Raw genomic sequence first — 18,959 nt, 5'->3', positions numbered from 1 at the left:
GTTTCTAGAAAGGAATACATTATGGTAGACCCCAAGCAGAAACACAGATGTTATAACGTCAAGTTTAACACATATATTTCAGAACGACACAACACGTATAAGTCACAGAGTAAGCTGACAAGCAAGACATGTGTACACGTTAGCATTCGAATAAGCACTGAGTCCCAGTCTAGTGGCCGCTGCTCGGCTGGCCGCTTAGGTGGCGCAGCTGCCGCATGGCTGACAGACAGCGCCGCACGTAGAGGGTGTGCGTAATTGCGCGGCGGCGCTTTGAATGATCGGCGAGTCACAACACTTTTCCCCCCTTTGAAATTGTTGCACTGGTCTTGATGGAGGTGTCCTGGAGATGGCTAACGTCCATAGGCGTTGTTTGACTTGCTGTAAAGTCTCGAGGAGGAGGCTTCCCGTACCGACGGAAGTGTCCCCGATGGTAACGGGTCGAGATGACAGGAGACGTAGGGGTAGAATCTGCTGGGGCCCCACGCACCAATCTGCCCGTTGCGGCAAGTCCAGTTGATATGACAGGAGACATGGGCGATGTGTCGGCGTCCGTTGGAGGAGGAGGCGAGTAGATTTGCTCTGACAGAGGATGGTCATCCGATTCCTGCATGGGCACGTCTCGTGGTGGCGTCCGTTCTTGTGCTGGCATCGCGATGACAGTGAGAGGGCTGCGTTGTGAGTATTGAGAGATGCCAAGATCCTGAGCGTCAGGTAGAGCCAAAGGTGGTGTAGCGGCATTCGGAACAGGCGTTGCTGGCACACGAGGCCGAAGCTGGTCCGAATGACGCACTGCAACACCCTTGTCCGTCTGGATTTCATACATGCGTCTGCCACTGTGTCTTAAGATGCGGCCCGGGCTCAATTTTGGCCGCCTGCCATATCCCCGTACCCAGACGAGGTTGTCGGCGGTGAACCGGCGAAGTGAAGGCACCCGCGGCCGTGAAGTGGAAGGCCGCAGAAGATGAAGTAGCGTGCGGGGCTGTCGGCCATGTAAGAGCTCAACCGGGCTGTGGTCGCCCATGGGGGTGAAACGGTAAGACGCCAGAAACTGGAGAAGTGCATCAGCAGCAGCAGAAGAAGTCAGAGGTTTCCGCATCTGAGCCTTAAATGTGCGGACCAGTCGTTCAGCCTCACCATTGGATTGTGGATGGAACAGCGGGGCCGTGACATGCATAACACCGTGACAAGCACAAAAATACGCAAATTCGGAAGAGGCCAATTGCGGACCATTATCAGTAACAAGAGTAGAGGAGAGGCCTTCCAAAGAAAAAATGCGAGTGAGAGCACTGGTGGTTGCCGCGGTGGTAGGCGACGTGCAACGGACAATGAAAGGAAAGTTAGAGTAGGCATCAATTATGAGGAGCCAATAAGTACCTAAAAAGGGTCCCGCAAAGTCAGCATGAATGCGCTCCCAGGGCTTCTCAGGCGAAGGCCACGGTGACAAAGATGACTTAGGGGCAGCGGCCTGTGACGCACAAGGGCCGCAGGCAGCGACCATGTGTGCTATTTCAGAGTCGATGCCAGGCCAGTACACATGACGGCGCGCCAGAGATTTTGTGCGAGACACACCCCAGTGCCCTTGGTGAAGGAGGCGCAAGACCAACGCACGCAAAGACGCAGGTACCACAACACGCGGTGAAGCATTGTCAGTGGAGAGGAGGATAACACCATCCCTAGCCGTGAGGCGGTAGCGCAAAGCGTAGTAGTTCCGCAACGGATCAGAAGTCTTAGCGGACGGGCGATCTGGCCAACCCTTCTGAATACAGTGTAAAACCCGGGAGAGGGTAGGGTCAGAACCCGTAGCAGCCGCCAGCCTGTCCCCAGTGATGGGGAACCCGTCCACAACCCGCTTCTCGGCAACATCCAGGTGGAAACACAAAAGTTCGTCCCTATTGAATGCCAGATCAGGACCCATGGGAAGGCGAGACAGAGCGTCAGCATTTGCATGTTGAGCCGTTGGCCGGAAATGAATCTCATAATTGAAACGAGACAAGTAAAGAGCCCAACGCTGGAGGCGGTGTGCAGCCTTGTCGGGAAGTGACGTTTATGGATGAAACAAGGAAACAAGTGGTTTGTGATCCGTAACAAGATGAAATTTGGATCCATAGAGAAAAACACCAAACTTATGAAGAGCATAAATGATGGCCAAAGCTTCTTTCTCAATTTGAGAATACTTTTGTTGGGCATCCGTGAGCGTTTTGGAGGCATAAGCAATGGGTTGTTCCGAACCGTCAGAAAAACGGTGTGCAAGGACTGCACCGACCCCGTATTGAGAGGCGTCCGTGGCAAGAACAAGATGTTGGCCAGGTCGATAAGTAGCCAGGCACGGGGCCTGTTTCAGCATAGTCTTCAATTTCTGGAAAGCTGTTTCGCATGACGCGGACCAGTGAAAAGGCACGTTTTTATGCAACAGGCGATGCAATGGCTGAGCCACCAAAGCTGCAGATGGTAAAAACTTGTGATAGTATGCTATTTTCCCCAAGAAGGCCTGCAGTTCCTTAACAGATGTAGGGCGAGGAAGGGCATCGATTGCAGCGACAGTTTGCTGAAGCGGACGAATACCATCCCGAGAGAGTTGAAACCCCAAGTACGTGACAGATGCCTGAAAAAATTGTGATTTCTGAAGATTACACTTAAGACCGGTAGTCTGTGAGACATGAAAAAGTGTGCGGAGATTTTGAAGGTGTTCTTCAGTGGTGGAGCCAGTGACAACAATGTCGTCCATGTAATTGATACACCCAGGGACAGGGAGCAATAATTGTTCCAAGAATCGCTGAAAGAGAGCAGGGGCCTTAGAAACCCCGAATGGCAAGCGATGGTATTGATAGAGGCCGAAAGGCGTGTTAAGGACCAGAAACTGCCGGGAAGCAGCGTCGAGAGGAAGTTGACGATAAGCTTCTGACAGGTCCATTTTAGAAAAATACTGGCCTCCAGCAAGTTTAGAGAACAGTTCTTCAGGACGGGGCATAGGGTAAGTGTCGATGAGGCATTGAGCATTTACAGTGGCTTTGAAATCGCCACAGAGACAAATATCACCATTTGGCTTAGAAACGACGACGACAGGAGAGGACCACTCACTGGAAGTGACAGGAAGCAAGACCCCTGAAGTAGTGAGACGATCCAACTCCCGTTTTACCCAATCACGAAGGGCCACCGGAATGGGCCGAGCCCGAAAAAACTTAGGCCGAGCAGTGGCTTTGAGCGTGATATGAGCTTCAAAGTCGTTTGCACGGCCTAACCCAGGAGAAAAAAGGGACGAAAATGTCGTCGACAAGGAATCCAGTTGAGCATAAGGAATAGCATCAGAGACAATATTGACAGAGTGATCTATGGAAAACCCAAAAACGCGAAAGACATCGAAACCAAAAAGATTTTCTGCATTGCTCTGGTCGACCATAAATATGGGAACAGTGCGAACGACGGATTTGTAAGATACCTCAGCATTAAACTGTCCCAAGAGAGAAATCTTCTGTTTATTGTACGTCCGTAATTGCCGTGTGACAGGTGACAGGAGTGGAGAACCCAGCTGAAGATACGTCTGAGAATTAATTATAGTGGCAGCAGAACCGGTATCCACTTGCATGCGAACATCTCGACCAAGGATTTGGACAGTGAGGAATAACTTCCCTGAAAGGGAAGAAGTGCAATTTACAGACAACACAGAATCAGAATCAGCGTCATGTTCATGAACATCATGTATGCGGTCGGACTTGCGAACGGAAGACACATCACCTTTCTTTTTGCAATTGTGACACACAGCCCAACGTTGGGGACAATCCTCTCGTGAATGATTCGTAAAACACCGCGGACATGAAGGAAGTTGCTGGGGGTTTTGCTGCAGTTTCTTAGCGGGTTGTTTACAGCTAGGCCGAGGCTCCGCGTGGGAGCGCACTGCGGCCACATCGGCCGGCGGGGACGTGCCGCACGCGTCGTCAACAGCGCACAGAGGTTGTATTTCCCCGACATCAGCCCATGCCTCTATTTGCGCCCCAGCGGCGCGAGAAATTTCAAAAGACTGCACAATGGAGAGAACTTCATCTAGAGTCAGATTCGCCAACTGAAGGGCACATTGCCGAACTTCTTTGTCGGGCGCCGACCGGATAATAGCATCCCGTACCATGGAATCGGCATAGGATTCTTTGTGAACGTCAGTAACAAATTGACACTTTCGACTGAGGCCGTGAAGTTCAGCAGCCCAAGCGCGATAGGATTGATGTGGCTGTTTTTGACAATGATAAAAGGCAACACGAGAGGCTACCACATGCGTTTGCTTTTGAAAATAGACAGACAGAAGTGAGCACATTTCAGCAGAGGACAAAGACGCAGGATCCTTCAAAGGAGCCAATTGCGACAACAATCGATACATTTGAGATGAAATCCAGGAAAGGAACAGAGACTTACATGGTTGTTCGTCCCTGACATGAAATGCCAAGAAGTGCTGTCGAAGACGTTTTTCATAATCAGACCAGTCTTCCGCCGTCTCGTCGTAAGGAGGAAAAGGGGGTATAGCCAACGACAAGAAACGCCCCGCATTTGATGCCGTGACAAAATCTCGAATCGCCGCTGTTAGAAGCGTTTGCTGTTCAAGGAGATTTTGCAATAGTTGCTCTACAGTAGCCATGGAACCCTGTGGGTCAACGGTGAAAAGGAAAAATCCACTACCTCGTTGCCAATTGTTATAACGTCAAGTTTAACACATATATTTCAGAACGACACAACACATATAAGTCACAGAGTAAGTTGACAAGCAAGACATGTGTACACGTTAGCACTTGAATAAGCACTGAGTCCCAGTCTAGCGGCCGCTGCTCGGCTGGCCGCTTAGGTGGCGCAGCTGCTGCATGGCTGGCAGATAGCGCCGTACGTAGAGGACGCGTGTAATTGCGCGGCGGCGCTTTGAATGATCGGCGAGTCACAACAACAGAATTTTAGATAAACTAAACTGAGGTTCTTAGCAGAAAGCCACTGCTGCTGAGTACAATGTTTGACAAACAATGATGTATGACATCCAAAAGAAAGATGTCATTCTACACCATGCAACACAAATGGAGAGCAAGTTGGGAAAAACAGAGTTAAAACAAATGAATGAGTGTGAAGAACTGGACGTAGCTGTTTACAGATGATTCATACAACACAGCAAAGGAATTCCTGTCAGTGGCTCAATAATACAGAAAAAATCAGATGTATTTAACAAATAACTTGTTAGTAACTTGTTTGCAGCAAGTGAGATGTGGCTATCAAACTTGAAAACACGACGTGGTGTTGCAGCAGATGACATTCACCAGGAAACGTCGCTCAGCTAATGAAAAAGATGCAAAAGAGTTGGCAAAGGTGAGATGGAAGATAGAGGCAGAAGATTTAACACGATGCCTTGTACAATGCTGATGAAACTGGCTTCTTTTCCAAGAAGCTTCCTCCAAAACACTAGATGTGAAGGATAAGAAGGAAGCTCATGGGTTTAAACAACAGAAACAGAAAGTTAACAGTAATGGTGTGTTGTACCGCAAATGGCACTCATAATCCACCACTTATAGTGACACAGAAATCTCAAAATCCACAGTGTTTACAACAGAGCAACACAAATATATGAGATGTGATCAAAAAAGAAGGTGACTTTATACTTTTATGAAAATATATTTATTTATTCATCAATATTAATGTTGTCCCATTCAAAGTAATTCCCCTCAGATACAACACACTTGTGCCAACACTTCTTCCAATCCTCGAAACACTTCTCATAAGCACTTTTGGTACAGCCTTTAATACTTCCAGTGATGTAGTTCTTATTTCCTCAATCATTGAACATCTTCGTTCTTTCATAGGCCTAAGAGTTTTGGGAACAGGAAAAAGTCACAGGGGAAGCAAATCCGGTGGATATGGCGGCTCAGGCATGATTGTCATGTTTTTGGCCAAACAATCTCTTACAAGCAACGATGAACGAGCAGGTGCATTGTCGTGATGCAAAAGCCATGAATTGTTTTCCACAATTCCAGACTTTTTTGTGTATTGCTTCTTGTAAATGGCACATAATGTCAAGAATACTCCTTATTGACCGTACGACCTCGAGGCAAAAATTCACGATGCATTATGCCACGGTAATCGAAAAAAACAGTAAGCAAAACTTTGACATTTGATCAAACTTGGCACACTTTTTTCGGTCTTGGCTCTCCAGGATGCTTGCATTGGGACAACTGGGCTTTGGTTTCGACATCACTGCTGTAAACCCGTGTTACCTCACCAGTTATGACCCTTTTGAGCAAATCCGGATCACTGAAACCACGCAAGAGTGCCTGAGCGATGGTCATGTGACGGTTCTTCTGATCAAAATTGAAAAGGTATGGAACAAACTTCGCTGACACATGTATCGTGACCAAAACATCCGAAAAAATTGCATGACACAAGCCAACTGATATGCCGACATCCTCAGCAACTTCCCTTATGGTAATTCCACAATTTTCAGAAACAATTTCCTCACAGCTTTGACGTGATCTGTTGTTGATGTGCTGGGGCATCCAGAGCGAGGTCCACCATTGGCATTTTCTCGGCCATCTTGGAAAAGGTTGTACCAGTGATAAACATTTTTTTTTGTACTTAGAGCAGACTCACCATATGCCACTGTCAACATTTCAAATGTTTTAGAGCATTTGGTTCCATTTTTCACTCAAAATTTGATGCAAATTCTTTGCTCCATTTTTTATAATAACCGAAAATTGCCAAACACACTAAAACACGTCTAACCTTTCTATCTGTCAAAACAAACGAAGTATGCTGAACACTTGAAGCTGTGAACATATGTTCGAGACATGTGCACTAACATAACAAAAAAGAAAAGATGTATAATCAAATGTATGTAGCCCTGCAATTTGAGAAGTCACCTTACTTTTTAGAACAGCCCTCGTATTACCAGTGCAACACTGTGCTCAGAAGAAAGTGTGGATGGACAGAGAAATAGTCTCTTGGTGGTTCCACAAAACATTTCTACCAGCTGTAAGAAAAGAGGCAAACAATAAAAAACTTCTACTGAAAGCTATATTAATAACTGACAATAAAAAAAATGTCGTGTGACGAGGGCCTCCCGTCGGGTAGACCACTCACCTGGTGCAAGTCTTTCGATTTGAAGCCACTTTGGCGACTTGCGCGTCAATGGGAATGAAATGATGATGATTAGGACAACACAACACCCAGTCCCTGAGCGGAGAAATTCTCCCCCACCATCCTTCTGATGTGGCTCTAAAGACCAATGTTATACAAGCATTCATTCTTGCACACAATGTCATAGCCATGATTCAGCCAGGTAATTTTGTAAACAATTAAATGAAATTGTCAATGTACAGTTCGTTTAACTAATGTGAAAAGAACTCTACCAAGGTTATGTTGAAGGTGTGGAATGCACTCAACTTACGTGATTTATTCCAAAGAGCAGAAGCATGGGATAAAATAGAGAATGCTACCATACTGAAGAGATGGAAAAAATGTGCCCATCCATTGTTGCAGAGCTGATGTACTGATGTAACGCCAGCAAAGCAGGTGAGTGATAAAGCATGCCACCATTGCAACAACTAAAAATTCCGGATGTTTTGGTTGGTTACATTCAGGATTCCAATACACCGATTATACACCACTCTTTTAGCCCTATTTTTCCAATTTATCTCCGTTCAATGTGATGGCCTTATGCCACCATACTGGAAGGGTGTGTTGATATTAGAACCAACATCCTGCTGCATCAATAACCTCCCTATCATCCTTGTACTGCTACATGTAGAATGCATCCTTCATTGGGCCAAGAAGGTGGAAGACAGAGGGTGTGAGATCCGACCTGCAGAGTAGAAGAGGATGAACAATCCAATACAGTTTTGTGAGCTCCTCTCGGGTGCACAGATGTGCGAGGCCTTGCGTTGTCATGGAGAGTGAAAAGTTCACTTGCATTTTTGAGACGATGAACAAGGTGAAGTCGTTTCTTCAATTTCCTGAAGGTAGCACAATACACTTCCATGTTGATCGTTGCACTATAAGGGAGGACATCAAAAAGAATAACCCCTTCAGCATCCCAGAAGACCGTATTCTACTGGCTGAGGGTGCGGCTTTGACCTTTTTCTTCCCTGGAGAAATGGTGTGGCGCCACTCCACGGACTGCAGTTTTGTTTCCAGTTCCAAGTGATGAACCTATGTTTCATCACACATGACAACATTCAACAGAAAATAGTCACAGTCAGCCTCCTAACATGCAACCTATTCCACAAAGATGGTCCTTCATTGTTTTTTATAGTCCTGCATTAGGTGGCAAGAAACTCTGCAGCTAAACATCTTTGAGTACCCCAACTGGTGGACAAGTGTGTCAGTACTACCAACAGAGGTGTCCAGTTGTGCAACAAGGTGTTCGGTTGGGATCCATCGATCACCTTGAATACCAGTGTCTGTAAATGCCAACACTGCATTACCCACAGCTGTGTGTGCCCTACTGACATGCGGGAGATCTGATAGGTTTTCCCGGCTGTGTTGCGACAATGAAAGAGGCTTCACCCAATGACTCATGTTTTGGCTCACGGTCAGGTCTCTTTAGACATTCTGCAAGTGCTGATGAATATCCACGATGCTCTGGATTTCTACTGAAAGAACTCGATGACAGCTCTCTGCTTACAACATACCTCCATTACAGACACCATTTTGAAGGTGAAGTGTACTGTCACCACCTATCAGAACCCCATGAAACTATAGGGGCTGAAGCAAAATATTGCACTATGACACACAACAAATTCCAGATATTTTGAACAATATTGGCCGAGAAAGAAAATATGTTGTGTCAATTATTGAATGCACCTCGTAGTTGTTTGATTTAATAAAGTATAGTCCCTATGTGCTTAAACTAAATTTCATACACTCTCAATAACCTGGCATTTAGACTAATATGACACACACACACACACACACACACACACACACACACACACACACTCGCGCAACTCACACACATGGCTGCAGTCTCAGATTTAGTTGTCTGAGACTGTAGTCTCGTGTGTGTGTGTGTGTGTGTGTGTGTGTGTGTGTGTGTGTGTGTGTGTGTGTGTGTGTATTTTTGCTGAAGGCCTTACTGGTCGAAAGCTTTGTGTGTGACAGTGTTTTTGTTGTGCCTATCTGCGACTCAGCATTTCTGCTATATGGTAAGTAGCAACTTTCCTTTCATAATATCATTCCATTCGTTCCGGGATTTTCCATTGTTTGAAATTGCAAGATTTGTGGAGTCTAGCGTATTTCAGAATTTGCCATTTCACTTCCCAACCCTGTATGACATTCAGTTTGCCATAATTAAATAAAATGCTAATACAACAACATCAACAAGAGAGAAGCGCTTTGCTGTAAGTAAATATAAATGCATAATTTATGTACGTACATACATGATGTGTATCCCTTTCTTTCATAATGGTAGGTTGGTTTTGGGATTTGATGGGGGCTAAACATCGAGGTCATCAGTCCCCAGTTCCAAACAGACATACTTGTAAAAGGCCTATACAGTAAAAGCGTAACCTCTGCACCCAGAGGGAGGGAACACCAAGGGGTACAGAGCTAAAATGAACACCGCAGTAACACAAAATAGAGGACACTTAAAAGGAGCAGAGCAAATAGTTGACCAGAGTAAAACAGACTACAGTGGTTGATGAATCAGGTAAAAGTTCAACCTCTCAACTACAGATGAAGAACCTCCAGCTGGAAAGCATTGATAGAGGTACCAACACAACTTGTTACCATAAAAGACACTATTTTTGTATCCACGTCACAATTAAAAGTCACTGGAGTGGGTGTAGCCTGAGAAATCATGCGAGAGCACCTGCACTAGAGCGAGTGATAAGACCCAGCTGCACGGATAAAACGTAAAACTGAGTCAGCTATAGAGTCATCACCACCTAGAATTAAAGGAAGTGCAGCTGATGAATTAAAGGACTCCCGCAAGGGGGCTAAAAGGGGGCAGTCCACCAGAAGATGGACCACGGTCAGCCCTGCATCACAGCGACACTTGGGCGGGTTCTCACGACGAAGGAGATAGCTGTGGGTCAACCGCATATGTCCAATTTGGAGACGGCAGAGAACAACTGAGTGCCTACGGGTGCCCCTCAAGGATGAGTTCTATACGGCTGTGGACGACTTGACCATGCAAAGCTTATTTGGCGTGTTCAAGACAGACCATTCAGAGCTCCACACATCACGGACCTTGAGATGTAGGGCTGACCGGAGGTCTCTTTCCACGACACCAAGCTCCAGGGATGGCGAAGTGGTGGCCTGCTTGGCCAACCGATCGACACGTTTGTTTCCTGGAATGCCGATGTGGCCCAGGGTCCACACAAACGTCGCTGAACGACCACACTCGGCGAGAGCAAAAATAGCATCTTGAATACCGCGCACCAAAGGGTCCCGAGAAAAACACTGGTTGAGTGCTTGAAATCCACTCAGGGAGTCACTGCATGTGACAAATGACTCCCCAGGGCAGGAAGAAAGCTGAGCGAGTGCACGATAAAGAGCGACCAGCTCTGCAGTGAAAACACTGCTCCCACAAGGCGGGGAATGCTGCTCAATGTAGTCGCTGTGGATGAAAGCAAACCCAGTGCGTCCATCGACCACAGAACCATCGGTATAGACTACATCTGCATCGTGAAATGACGCAAGAAGAGCCAGGAATTGTTGATGAAGACTGGCAGGTGGAACGGAGGACTTGGAGTCGCAGAACAAATCCAAGCAAAGCCGCAAGCGAGGGAGAGACCAAGGAAGGGTAGAAGAAGAGGGCCAGAAGGATGGAGGAAGGGGAAAGGACTCGATTGACGAGAGAAGGAAACGAACGTGGACTGCGATCGGGAGATCCGACCTAGGCCCCCGTCGTGGGGAGGGGAGTGCAGAAGATGGAAAAAGGAGCCTGCGGTTTGGGTGGTCGGGCGAGGCATGGACGCGGGCGATGTATGACGCAAGCAACTGTTATCGGCGGAATCGTAAGGGAGGGATTCCAGCTTCTAAAAGAAGGCTAGTCACTGGACTAGTGCGGAAGGCACCTGTCACCAGTCTTGACGCAACAATGGAGAATCGGGTTGAGGATCTGCAACGTTGAAGGTGCTGTTGAGTCGTACACCACACTCCCATAGTCGAGACGGGACTGGACTAAGGCCTTATAGAGCTGTAGGAGGGTTGTTTGTGCAGCCCTCCAAACAGTGTGGCTGAGGCAGCGAAGGATGTGGAGGTGCCGCGAGCACCGTTGTTTAAGCTCGCGAAGATGAGGTGTCCAAGTGAGCTGAGCATCAAACAGCATGCCAAGGAAGCGATGCGTCTCCTCAATACAAAGGAGTTCATTGGCAAGGTAGAGCTCTGGATGGAGGTGGACCATGCGACGACGACAGAAATGCATCACTCGGGTCTTGGAGGCTGAGAACTGAAAACCATGGTTGGATGCCCAAAAATGTGCCTTACAGATAGCTCCCTGCAGCCGCACTATTCGTATTTCGTTTCATGGTGGTCCCACGAGCAGCTAGGGAAGGAATGTCCACCCAGACAGAGCCCCGCTTGCCTGGGTAAGCCTAATACAACCGGGGGAGGGGGGGGGGGGGGCAGGTTCCTCAGAGGTCGCCCGCTAGCAACTGTTCTACCTCAACAGCCATGCGTCTCCTCAGCGTGCAGCACACCTTGAGATTGAGGTTTTTTTTTTTATAGAGGTTTATACCGTCCTCGCGACCCAGGCAGTTAAGCCAAGATCCCCGGGCTCTGTACCGTAAAACGTTCCACTGTCGCGCCTTATGGTGGTCGTTGAAATGCACTCAGAGCTTACGGTATTGAGGACTGGTGGTGCTTCCCAGTCCCGACCCCAGGGTCGCCAAGCCAGTACCCAGCAACTAAATGCTGAGCCCCCTGAGGGGCTTTCATAATGAGAAATGGCAATACATAAAAATAAAATATCACGTCTGGAACAATTCACGTTTAGAAGGAACTTATCTGGTATTTAAACCCATTTTTGTGCAGTAAAATATGAAGTGTGATTTATGTTTGAAATTATCTTTCGCACTGGTACTACATGGAATATCCTCTGAATCTCTTATTTGTATATTCAAAGATTTGGCAAAGCTAAATATGTTACGATAGATTTGGAGAAACCAGACACTTTTTATTGGAACTGCAGTAATATGTCCACAACTACTCCTGATGAGAAAACAATATGATGATTTCACATAAGCCCAATTCAAAACTGAATATGCTGAATCACTGACTAATTTGTATCAGGTTTCGGATACCGAGACCACAGTAGAAAACGAGCAAATCACACAGACAGAGATTGGAGCCAGATAAAGCATATAAATGCAGGAAGAGTATGGAAAGGGAGAAAAGAAAGAATGCAGAAAGAGTAAGGAAAAGGGGAAAAGAAAGAAGAAAGAACATAATAAAATTCAAACGGCTTCATGGCATTGATTGTAAGTCTCAAATATAAAATTCATTATGTAATCCAAGTTAACTATTCATTTACCGGTGGTGTATCCTGAACTATATCAGAATAGTAGATGAATCCTGTATGTGGCAACATTGTAACCTGAGAAAACCCAGAAAGAGTTTTTTTCTGAGAACCGAGGACCAAGATACTAGATGCTGGCATTTTTGACAACTTTGTTAGTCCACCGGCAACACCTGAAAGGAATAAAACAGAGGTATGACAGTGGATCAATTAATTACTTAGCTCACATTAAACTACTGCACAACAATGCAGCTTTTTAACTGCTTCTTATAGTTACCCATTATCTTTGCTGCAGTGGAGGCTCCAACAATGATTGATAAATTTGGTGCTATAAATGCCATTCTGCTCTCAACATATTCATATATACGCTGCTTAAAATTATTAAGATCAATTGCCATGTCACATGCTTCTACAATATCTTCCTTCTCCTGCTCACTTAATAACTGCCTAAAGAAAAAGACCATACATTTATTCATTAACAGAACATTATGTGTCTTTCTACAAATTCAAAATTAAAACAGAACACAGTAGTGTGGACTGTTTCTTACAAGTCTGTAAACTAAATGACTGTTTATTACTGAAGTTTCCTATAAATTAAAGTAACAAATCATTTAAACAAAGATGTACTGGCAATAGCAGAATAATATTAACTACATAAAATAGAAACATAAGCTTTAATGTACATGTATGATGCACAAGTATAGAGTGTAAGTGTGGCCAGCAAAGTAGTTTCTACATATTTCTAAACTATTTCTATTGTGTGTGTTTTGTTCATGTGGATATTCTGGAATATTATGACACCACAAAATTCTTTGTTTCGGTCTTTTATCATCAATGGAAATTCATCCAAAGTTGGTGAAAGCACATAAAATGTCTGCCCCTTCAATTTTAACAGTTAAGACTTGACAGCCATGTTCAAAAATAGTAATATTTCTCCTGAAACAAAGAACATCAAAAAACTGCAACCTCAGATGAAAGGACTGAGAACGTTCACATTAAGGTGTCGGACACCTTGTGATTGAAGTTAAACAAAACTGCTGACACGAGAGGCACACTTACAAGAAATAGTATGGAATAGTTTTACTCGAGGAATTAACTATGAGAAAGCTTTGTGCAAGACAGGTGTCTCATTTGTTGAATGCTGACAAAAAGCAAAGATGAAAACAAATCTCTTACCAATGTTTAGATTTGTTAAATGGAATTCAACTGATTATGTGCATCAAATGCTTATTGTGGATCAGATGCGGGTAAATCGCTGTATTTTCAGGCAACTTCCCAAACTGTGTTCCACTGAACACTGACTTTCCACAGAAAGTGGATAAGTCTCTGTGAAAATCTATCAACACGGCCATTTTTTCCCTGACATTTTGACAATACTAATTATTTTCTTAAATTTTATTATGATTTCTGTGTTAATGATTATGATTCAAAAATGAGGTGATCACCGAATAATACAAGTTTTGGTCTTTCTCATTTTTTATTTATTATCCTGCAAAAGGTAACTAATACATGGTGAGTACTAAACGAGTGTCAGGGCCAACTGGAGGAAAGTCTTGGACTGTAAAAACTAATAATTGGAATATTCAACTCATTCGCCCGATTTGGTATCCTTTTCTCATTTATAAGGAAGTATGTAGCTGGAAAACTGTTGCAAAATAATCCACTGGATGAACAGATACTGGTTAGACATAGCATGAGGTAGTAATTCTCACAGAATGTCAAACATGGGAATTCCAAGAACGTAGCTACACTCTTGAACCATAAGAGGTATCAAGAATATCAGGGAGAGGTCATCTATGAACATATCATAAACAACTATTATCTCTTACTCACAAACCTGTTGAATAGGCAATTCAGTTGTAAAGAGCAAAGGGATATAAATGCTGACCATCTTCAGTTTTTATTATGAAAGTCTCCTCTTACACACAGGCTGGTGGTAGGTGTTGCATTAATAATGAAACACCATTGTGCCTGAAGATAATGGATGGAGGAACGTTTGAGCTGATCATAAGGTCTTGAGGAAAATCAGTTTTAGAGCAGAGTGGTTGTATGATAGCTATTTGGTGTTCTGCAAAGGCATTTGATACCTTGTATTAAGAGCAGACACACAAAACATGTATACTGAAAACCCCTAGGTATAATGAGAATGTTGCATATTGCAGTGGATTGTCTAGTGAAAAGCCACTCCAACTGTTTTTTTTTTCTTTTCTTTTTTCACTGGATTTTGTTGTACTTTCAATGCAGCCAGCATATGTAACCACCTTCCTAAGTATGCATTCCTACAGTCCTAAACCTGACGTCTGATCCAGCTGAAGATAGAAATCAGCTGAAAAGCTGCTTATGGCAGTAAGTATAGATTTTTGCAAATATACCAGTGAATATGGTAGTAACTAATTCTTACTGCCTTAAACACAATCCCCCCTTTTTTTAAATATTGTTCTTTGTTTCACTGGCTTGCTGTAATTTTTCATTAATAGTCTCACATGCACCTCCCCCTTTTTTTTAATCTAGCTGGTTTTTTGGTAACCATAACTTTTGCTGTTTTCTTTGTTTACAAATTATGTCAGTAAATGTATAGCTGTGAGATTAGCAACATAAATAATTGAATAGATTTTTAAAAATACAAAGAGAACATAAAAAAAAGCATTTATTAAGAAATCTCTGTGTACCAAAATCAGTTATTAAAACTCAAATGAATTAATTATGGATACTATGTGTGTGAGTGTGTGTGCGCGCGAGACACACACACACACACACACACACACACACAAGCTTTTATCTTACCCCTGAGTGGTTGATGCAGTAACTGATACAACCATTATAGTTGCCTGTGTCAGAATCTGTTGAAGAGCTTCATTATTCTTTGCTCTATCCAAGTCATTTCCTAGCTCTTTTACTGTCATACAGTATTCAAGAGGGCCAACAACAAGTGACTCCAATTCAGGAAATCTCTTTGAATATTTATCTCTAACAAAACGATGGATGATACCTGTAAAATTATAAATTTTTATATCAAAGATTAAACATAAAAAAAATTACACAATCACACATAGTATTTTAATTTGGGAGATACATGAGGAAATATTTTATCTTCTCTAATGTATCTCAACATGAAAAGAGGGATAGATTGCTATTCATCAAATAGAGGAGGGGTAAGTCGCAGAAAATCACAATGAAAAGATTGCTAAACATTTAAGCTTTTGGCCAAAAGGCCTTCTTCCGAAACAGAACACACACACACACACACACACACACACACACACAAAAGCACAGCCTACAGTTGCACAGTGATGTCACCCAGGGGGGTGGGAGTTTTACTTGTGTTGATGGGTTGTGTTCTATATTTTGGAAGAAGGCCTTTTGGCTGAAAGCTGAAATGTTTTGCAGTCTTTTCATTGTGCCTGTCCGTGACTCAACACCTCCCTTTACATGGCAAGTAGCGATCTATCCTTTCACAATATCATTGTCGTTTCACCCTGGACTCTCCATTGTTCACCATAAATAAAGATGGATAAAACAATTATGAGGTTGTGTTTACAGCAACAACAGTGTATATAGCATAAATTTGGTGCTGAAATTACAATAAAATTATGAGACAAATTTGTTGGCCAGTACTTACTTTTAGGTGAAATATTAGTACTAGAGTGGCCGGCACAAAAGTAGAGTCTCAATGTCACGGCCGCTGCCTGCTGCCAGCAGGGGCTGCAGGCTCTGATTCGCCCGCCTCTCGGCTTTGTTGCCATGTAGGTACCGTTAGCAGCATGGTAGGTCAGAGCAGCTGAAAGCTCAGTGTTACTGTGCTATATAGAGTGTTCACATTTGGTCTCAGTGTCTTACAGTCTTTAGAAAGGTGCTTTGACAAGTGCTTGGTGGTGAAAAACAATGCAGGAGCAACGGCCTACTTGTCGTAGTGCTCTGGTCTGTGTACAAAAAGGGCGGAAAGACATTCGTAAATAATCGAAAACTATCATATCGAATGTACTCAAGTTTTTTACTGATCTAGCCGACAATGAAGAAGCGAGGAATAACTTAAATTTTGCACAAATTCATAAACTTACTGCTAAAGCGTGTGGTGTCTCCGAGTCAACTGTAGGCCGTATTAGCAAATCTGTGTCACTGGCAGAATCTCCAGACATGAATGAGTATTTCGATTCTCCAAGAAAGGGATACGAATGTAATGGAAATCAACTGACTTAACGATTTTAACAAAGAGCTCATGCGTAGAACTGTACTTGGATATTACGACAGAGGAGAGTATCCAATGGCTAAAAAAATACAGGCTGACGTCCGTGAAAAACTTAATTACCTGGGCTCAGAGACCTCTGTTCTTCGTCTTCTCCACTCCCTTGGTTTCTGATTCAAGAAGTGTAATGATGGGTGGAAATTCTTAATGGAACATAGAGACACAGCAGCAGCGAGGGCGGAGTTTTCACGTACAATGCATTTCTTGGGTGCTTAAGACACCAGGCCTGTAGTATTCTTGGATGAAACCTGTGTTTTACAGAACCACACCAATAAGTATGTATGGCACGACCTAAGAGAAATGGCGGTTTGAAAGTGTCTACTGGTAGAGATGGTCAATTAATCATCGCCCATGCTGGTTCATTAACCATAAGCTTCATACCAGATGCCAAACTTGTTTTTCATGGTGGGAAAAATTCTTGCCAATCAGATTACCATTCAGAAATGGAGAAGTTTTTAAGAATTTGTTTATTTGACCGTTATCTGTGCTGGAAGAAGGGTTAATTATCGTGATGGATAATGCCAGCTACCAGTCCATTCAGATAGAAAATCTGCCACATTCAAATTGGCACAAGGCAGATATTATGGAGTGGCTAAAGAGAAAGAATGTTCCATTTTCAATCAATGAAATGAAGGCTGAACTCGTGTCTAAGGAAGAAATCGTAGGTGGCAAAAAGACTTACGAATTATATCAACTGGCAAACAAAATTGGACACCAAGTGGTACACCTACCACCGTATGGCTGCCAGTATAATCCCACTTAATTGATATGAGCCCAAGTAAAGTGGAAAATGCGAAAAGAAATACTACTTCCAAACTAGCTGATGTCGAGAAGCTAACACAAAAAGCTCTTGACAATGTTACTTAGCAGGACTGGGAGAGGTGTGTAAAACACACAGAAGCATTGCAAGAAACTGATTTCTTGAACCAGGGTTTAAGAGACACCATAGCGGAATCTGTGATGATTCACCTGGCTGAAACAAGCGACAGTGAATCTGAAGACACGGAGCTGAAGAACCTTCAGTTTAGATAAGTGCCATCTTTGTAAAAAGCTGACTTGTTTTAAATGTTTGTCAATTCATTTCAGTTATAGAGGACATACTGTGAATGTTTTTCCCTTACAATAGACATCTGATAAGTTTATCGCACGTGGTGGTGATTAGTTTACTAGACAGTAACTGTCAATTAAAATAAGATTGTCAATTCTGCATTAAATAACAAGTTTTTCCTAAAAACCTGTATCGAATGTCTTTACATTTGGATATAATCTTACTGCATTCGGTTTACTTGTACATTCGAAATTTAACCCCTTTCTTCATAGAAGGATTTACTGGCTATTGCGTAGTAAGGGTAATGCAGATCATAAAATAACAAAACGTTGTGGTGCTTCTGTATCGACTGTATATATAAATAGTGTAGTAACATCAGAACAGTCCCAGCACCTATTCTGATTCTACAAGAAGAGCATAGAAATCTATGATATTTGATGATTTTTACGAAAAGCTAGAACGTAGAATTGTATTACTTTAGTATGACAAGGGATAGTATCCAACAGCTAGAGAAATACAAGGTAATGTCCATGATAAAATTGATTACTCTCGCCAGTCACTTCAATGCACTGTCTTCTCGCCCACTTGGTCTTTAATTCAGAAACTGTAATGGACGCAATTTGTAACACAAGACAGGGTCATTGCAGTAGTAAGAACAAGGTTTTTGTTTACCAAACACATATTGCATTCTGAGAATAATAGGCTCACAGCAAATTTAGAAAAAACTTGGATTTCACGAAACCTTTCGAACAAATATTTTGCTCAACTTCAGTGAAAATATTGGCTTCAAAATAAATACATTTGCTTTTGCACAGAGTGTATTGGCATTTTAAGTGATGGATGCAATGACGAAGGATATGTATTAGCAGCCAGTAAAATATTTTTGGGAAGTAGGGAATATTCTAGGTCATATTAGAGTCAGCCGTTCGAACAAAACTCTTGGTGATGGCGTACAACGACTTGCGCACTGCTGCGCATGGGATATCGTGGAAGTAACTTGCTTCTGTACGAGATACGAGACAATAATGATGTCTGAAATGTTACCATAAATAATTTTGTAGTTTTCTTAACAACATTCTCGTGGGAATGTTTCTTCGCAGTCCTACAGAACAAAAATTCACCAGCGACTATAATTTTGGCTATGCAGTCGGCACAGTTTCACACCTCTTATAATATTTTATTTATTATCTCAG

At 43.4% G+C, this 18,959-nt stretch overlaps 1 protein-coding gene across 2 annotated transcripts in view; it reads right to left on the bottom strand.

Moving 5' to 3' along the window:
* Positions 1-18,959, bottom strand: part of LOC126180090 (U4/U6 small nuclear ribonucleoprotein Prp31) — a 73,702-nt gene that overhangs the window by 9,383 nt on the left and 45,360 nt on the right. For both annotated transcript variants that reach the window (XM_049924665.1, XM_049924666.1), the window contains exons 4-6: positions 15,260-15,464; positions 12,753-12,922; positions 12,491-12,648 (exon numbers count right to left, since the gene is read on the bottom strand). In XM_049924665.1, the coding sequence (XP_049780622.1) occupies positions 12,491-12,648; positions 12,753-12,922; positions 15,260-15,464 (533 nt within the window). The remainder of the gene's footprint in view (positions 1-12,490; positions 12,649-12,752; positions 12,923-15,259; positions 15,465-18,959) is intronic.

The sequence above is a fragment of the Schistocerca cancellata genome, chromosome 1, assembly GCF_023864275.1.
Source record: "Schistocerca cancellata isolate TAMUIC-IGC-003103 chromosome 1, iqSchCanc2.1, whole genome shotgun sequence".
NCBI lineage: Eukaryota > Metazoa > Arthropoda > Insecta > Orthoptera > Acrididae > Schistocerca > Schistocerca cancellata.
This window is presented reverse-complemented; position numbering and strand designations above follow the sequence as displayed.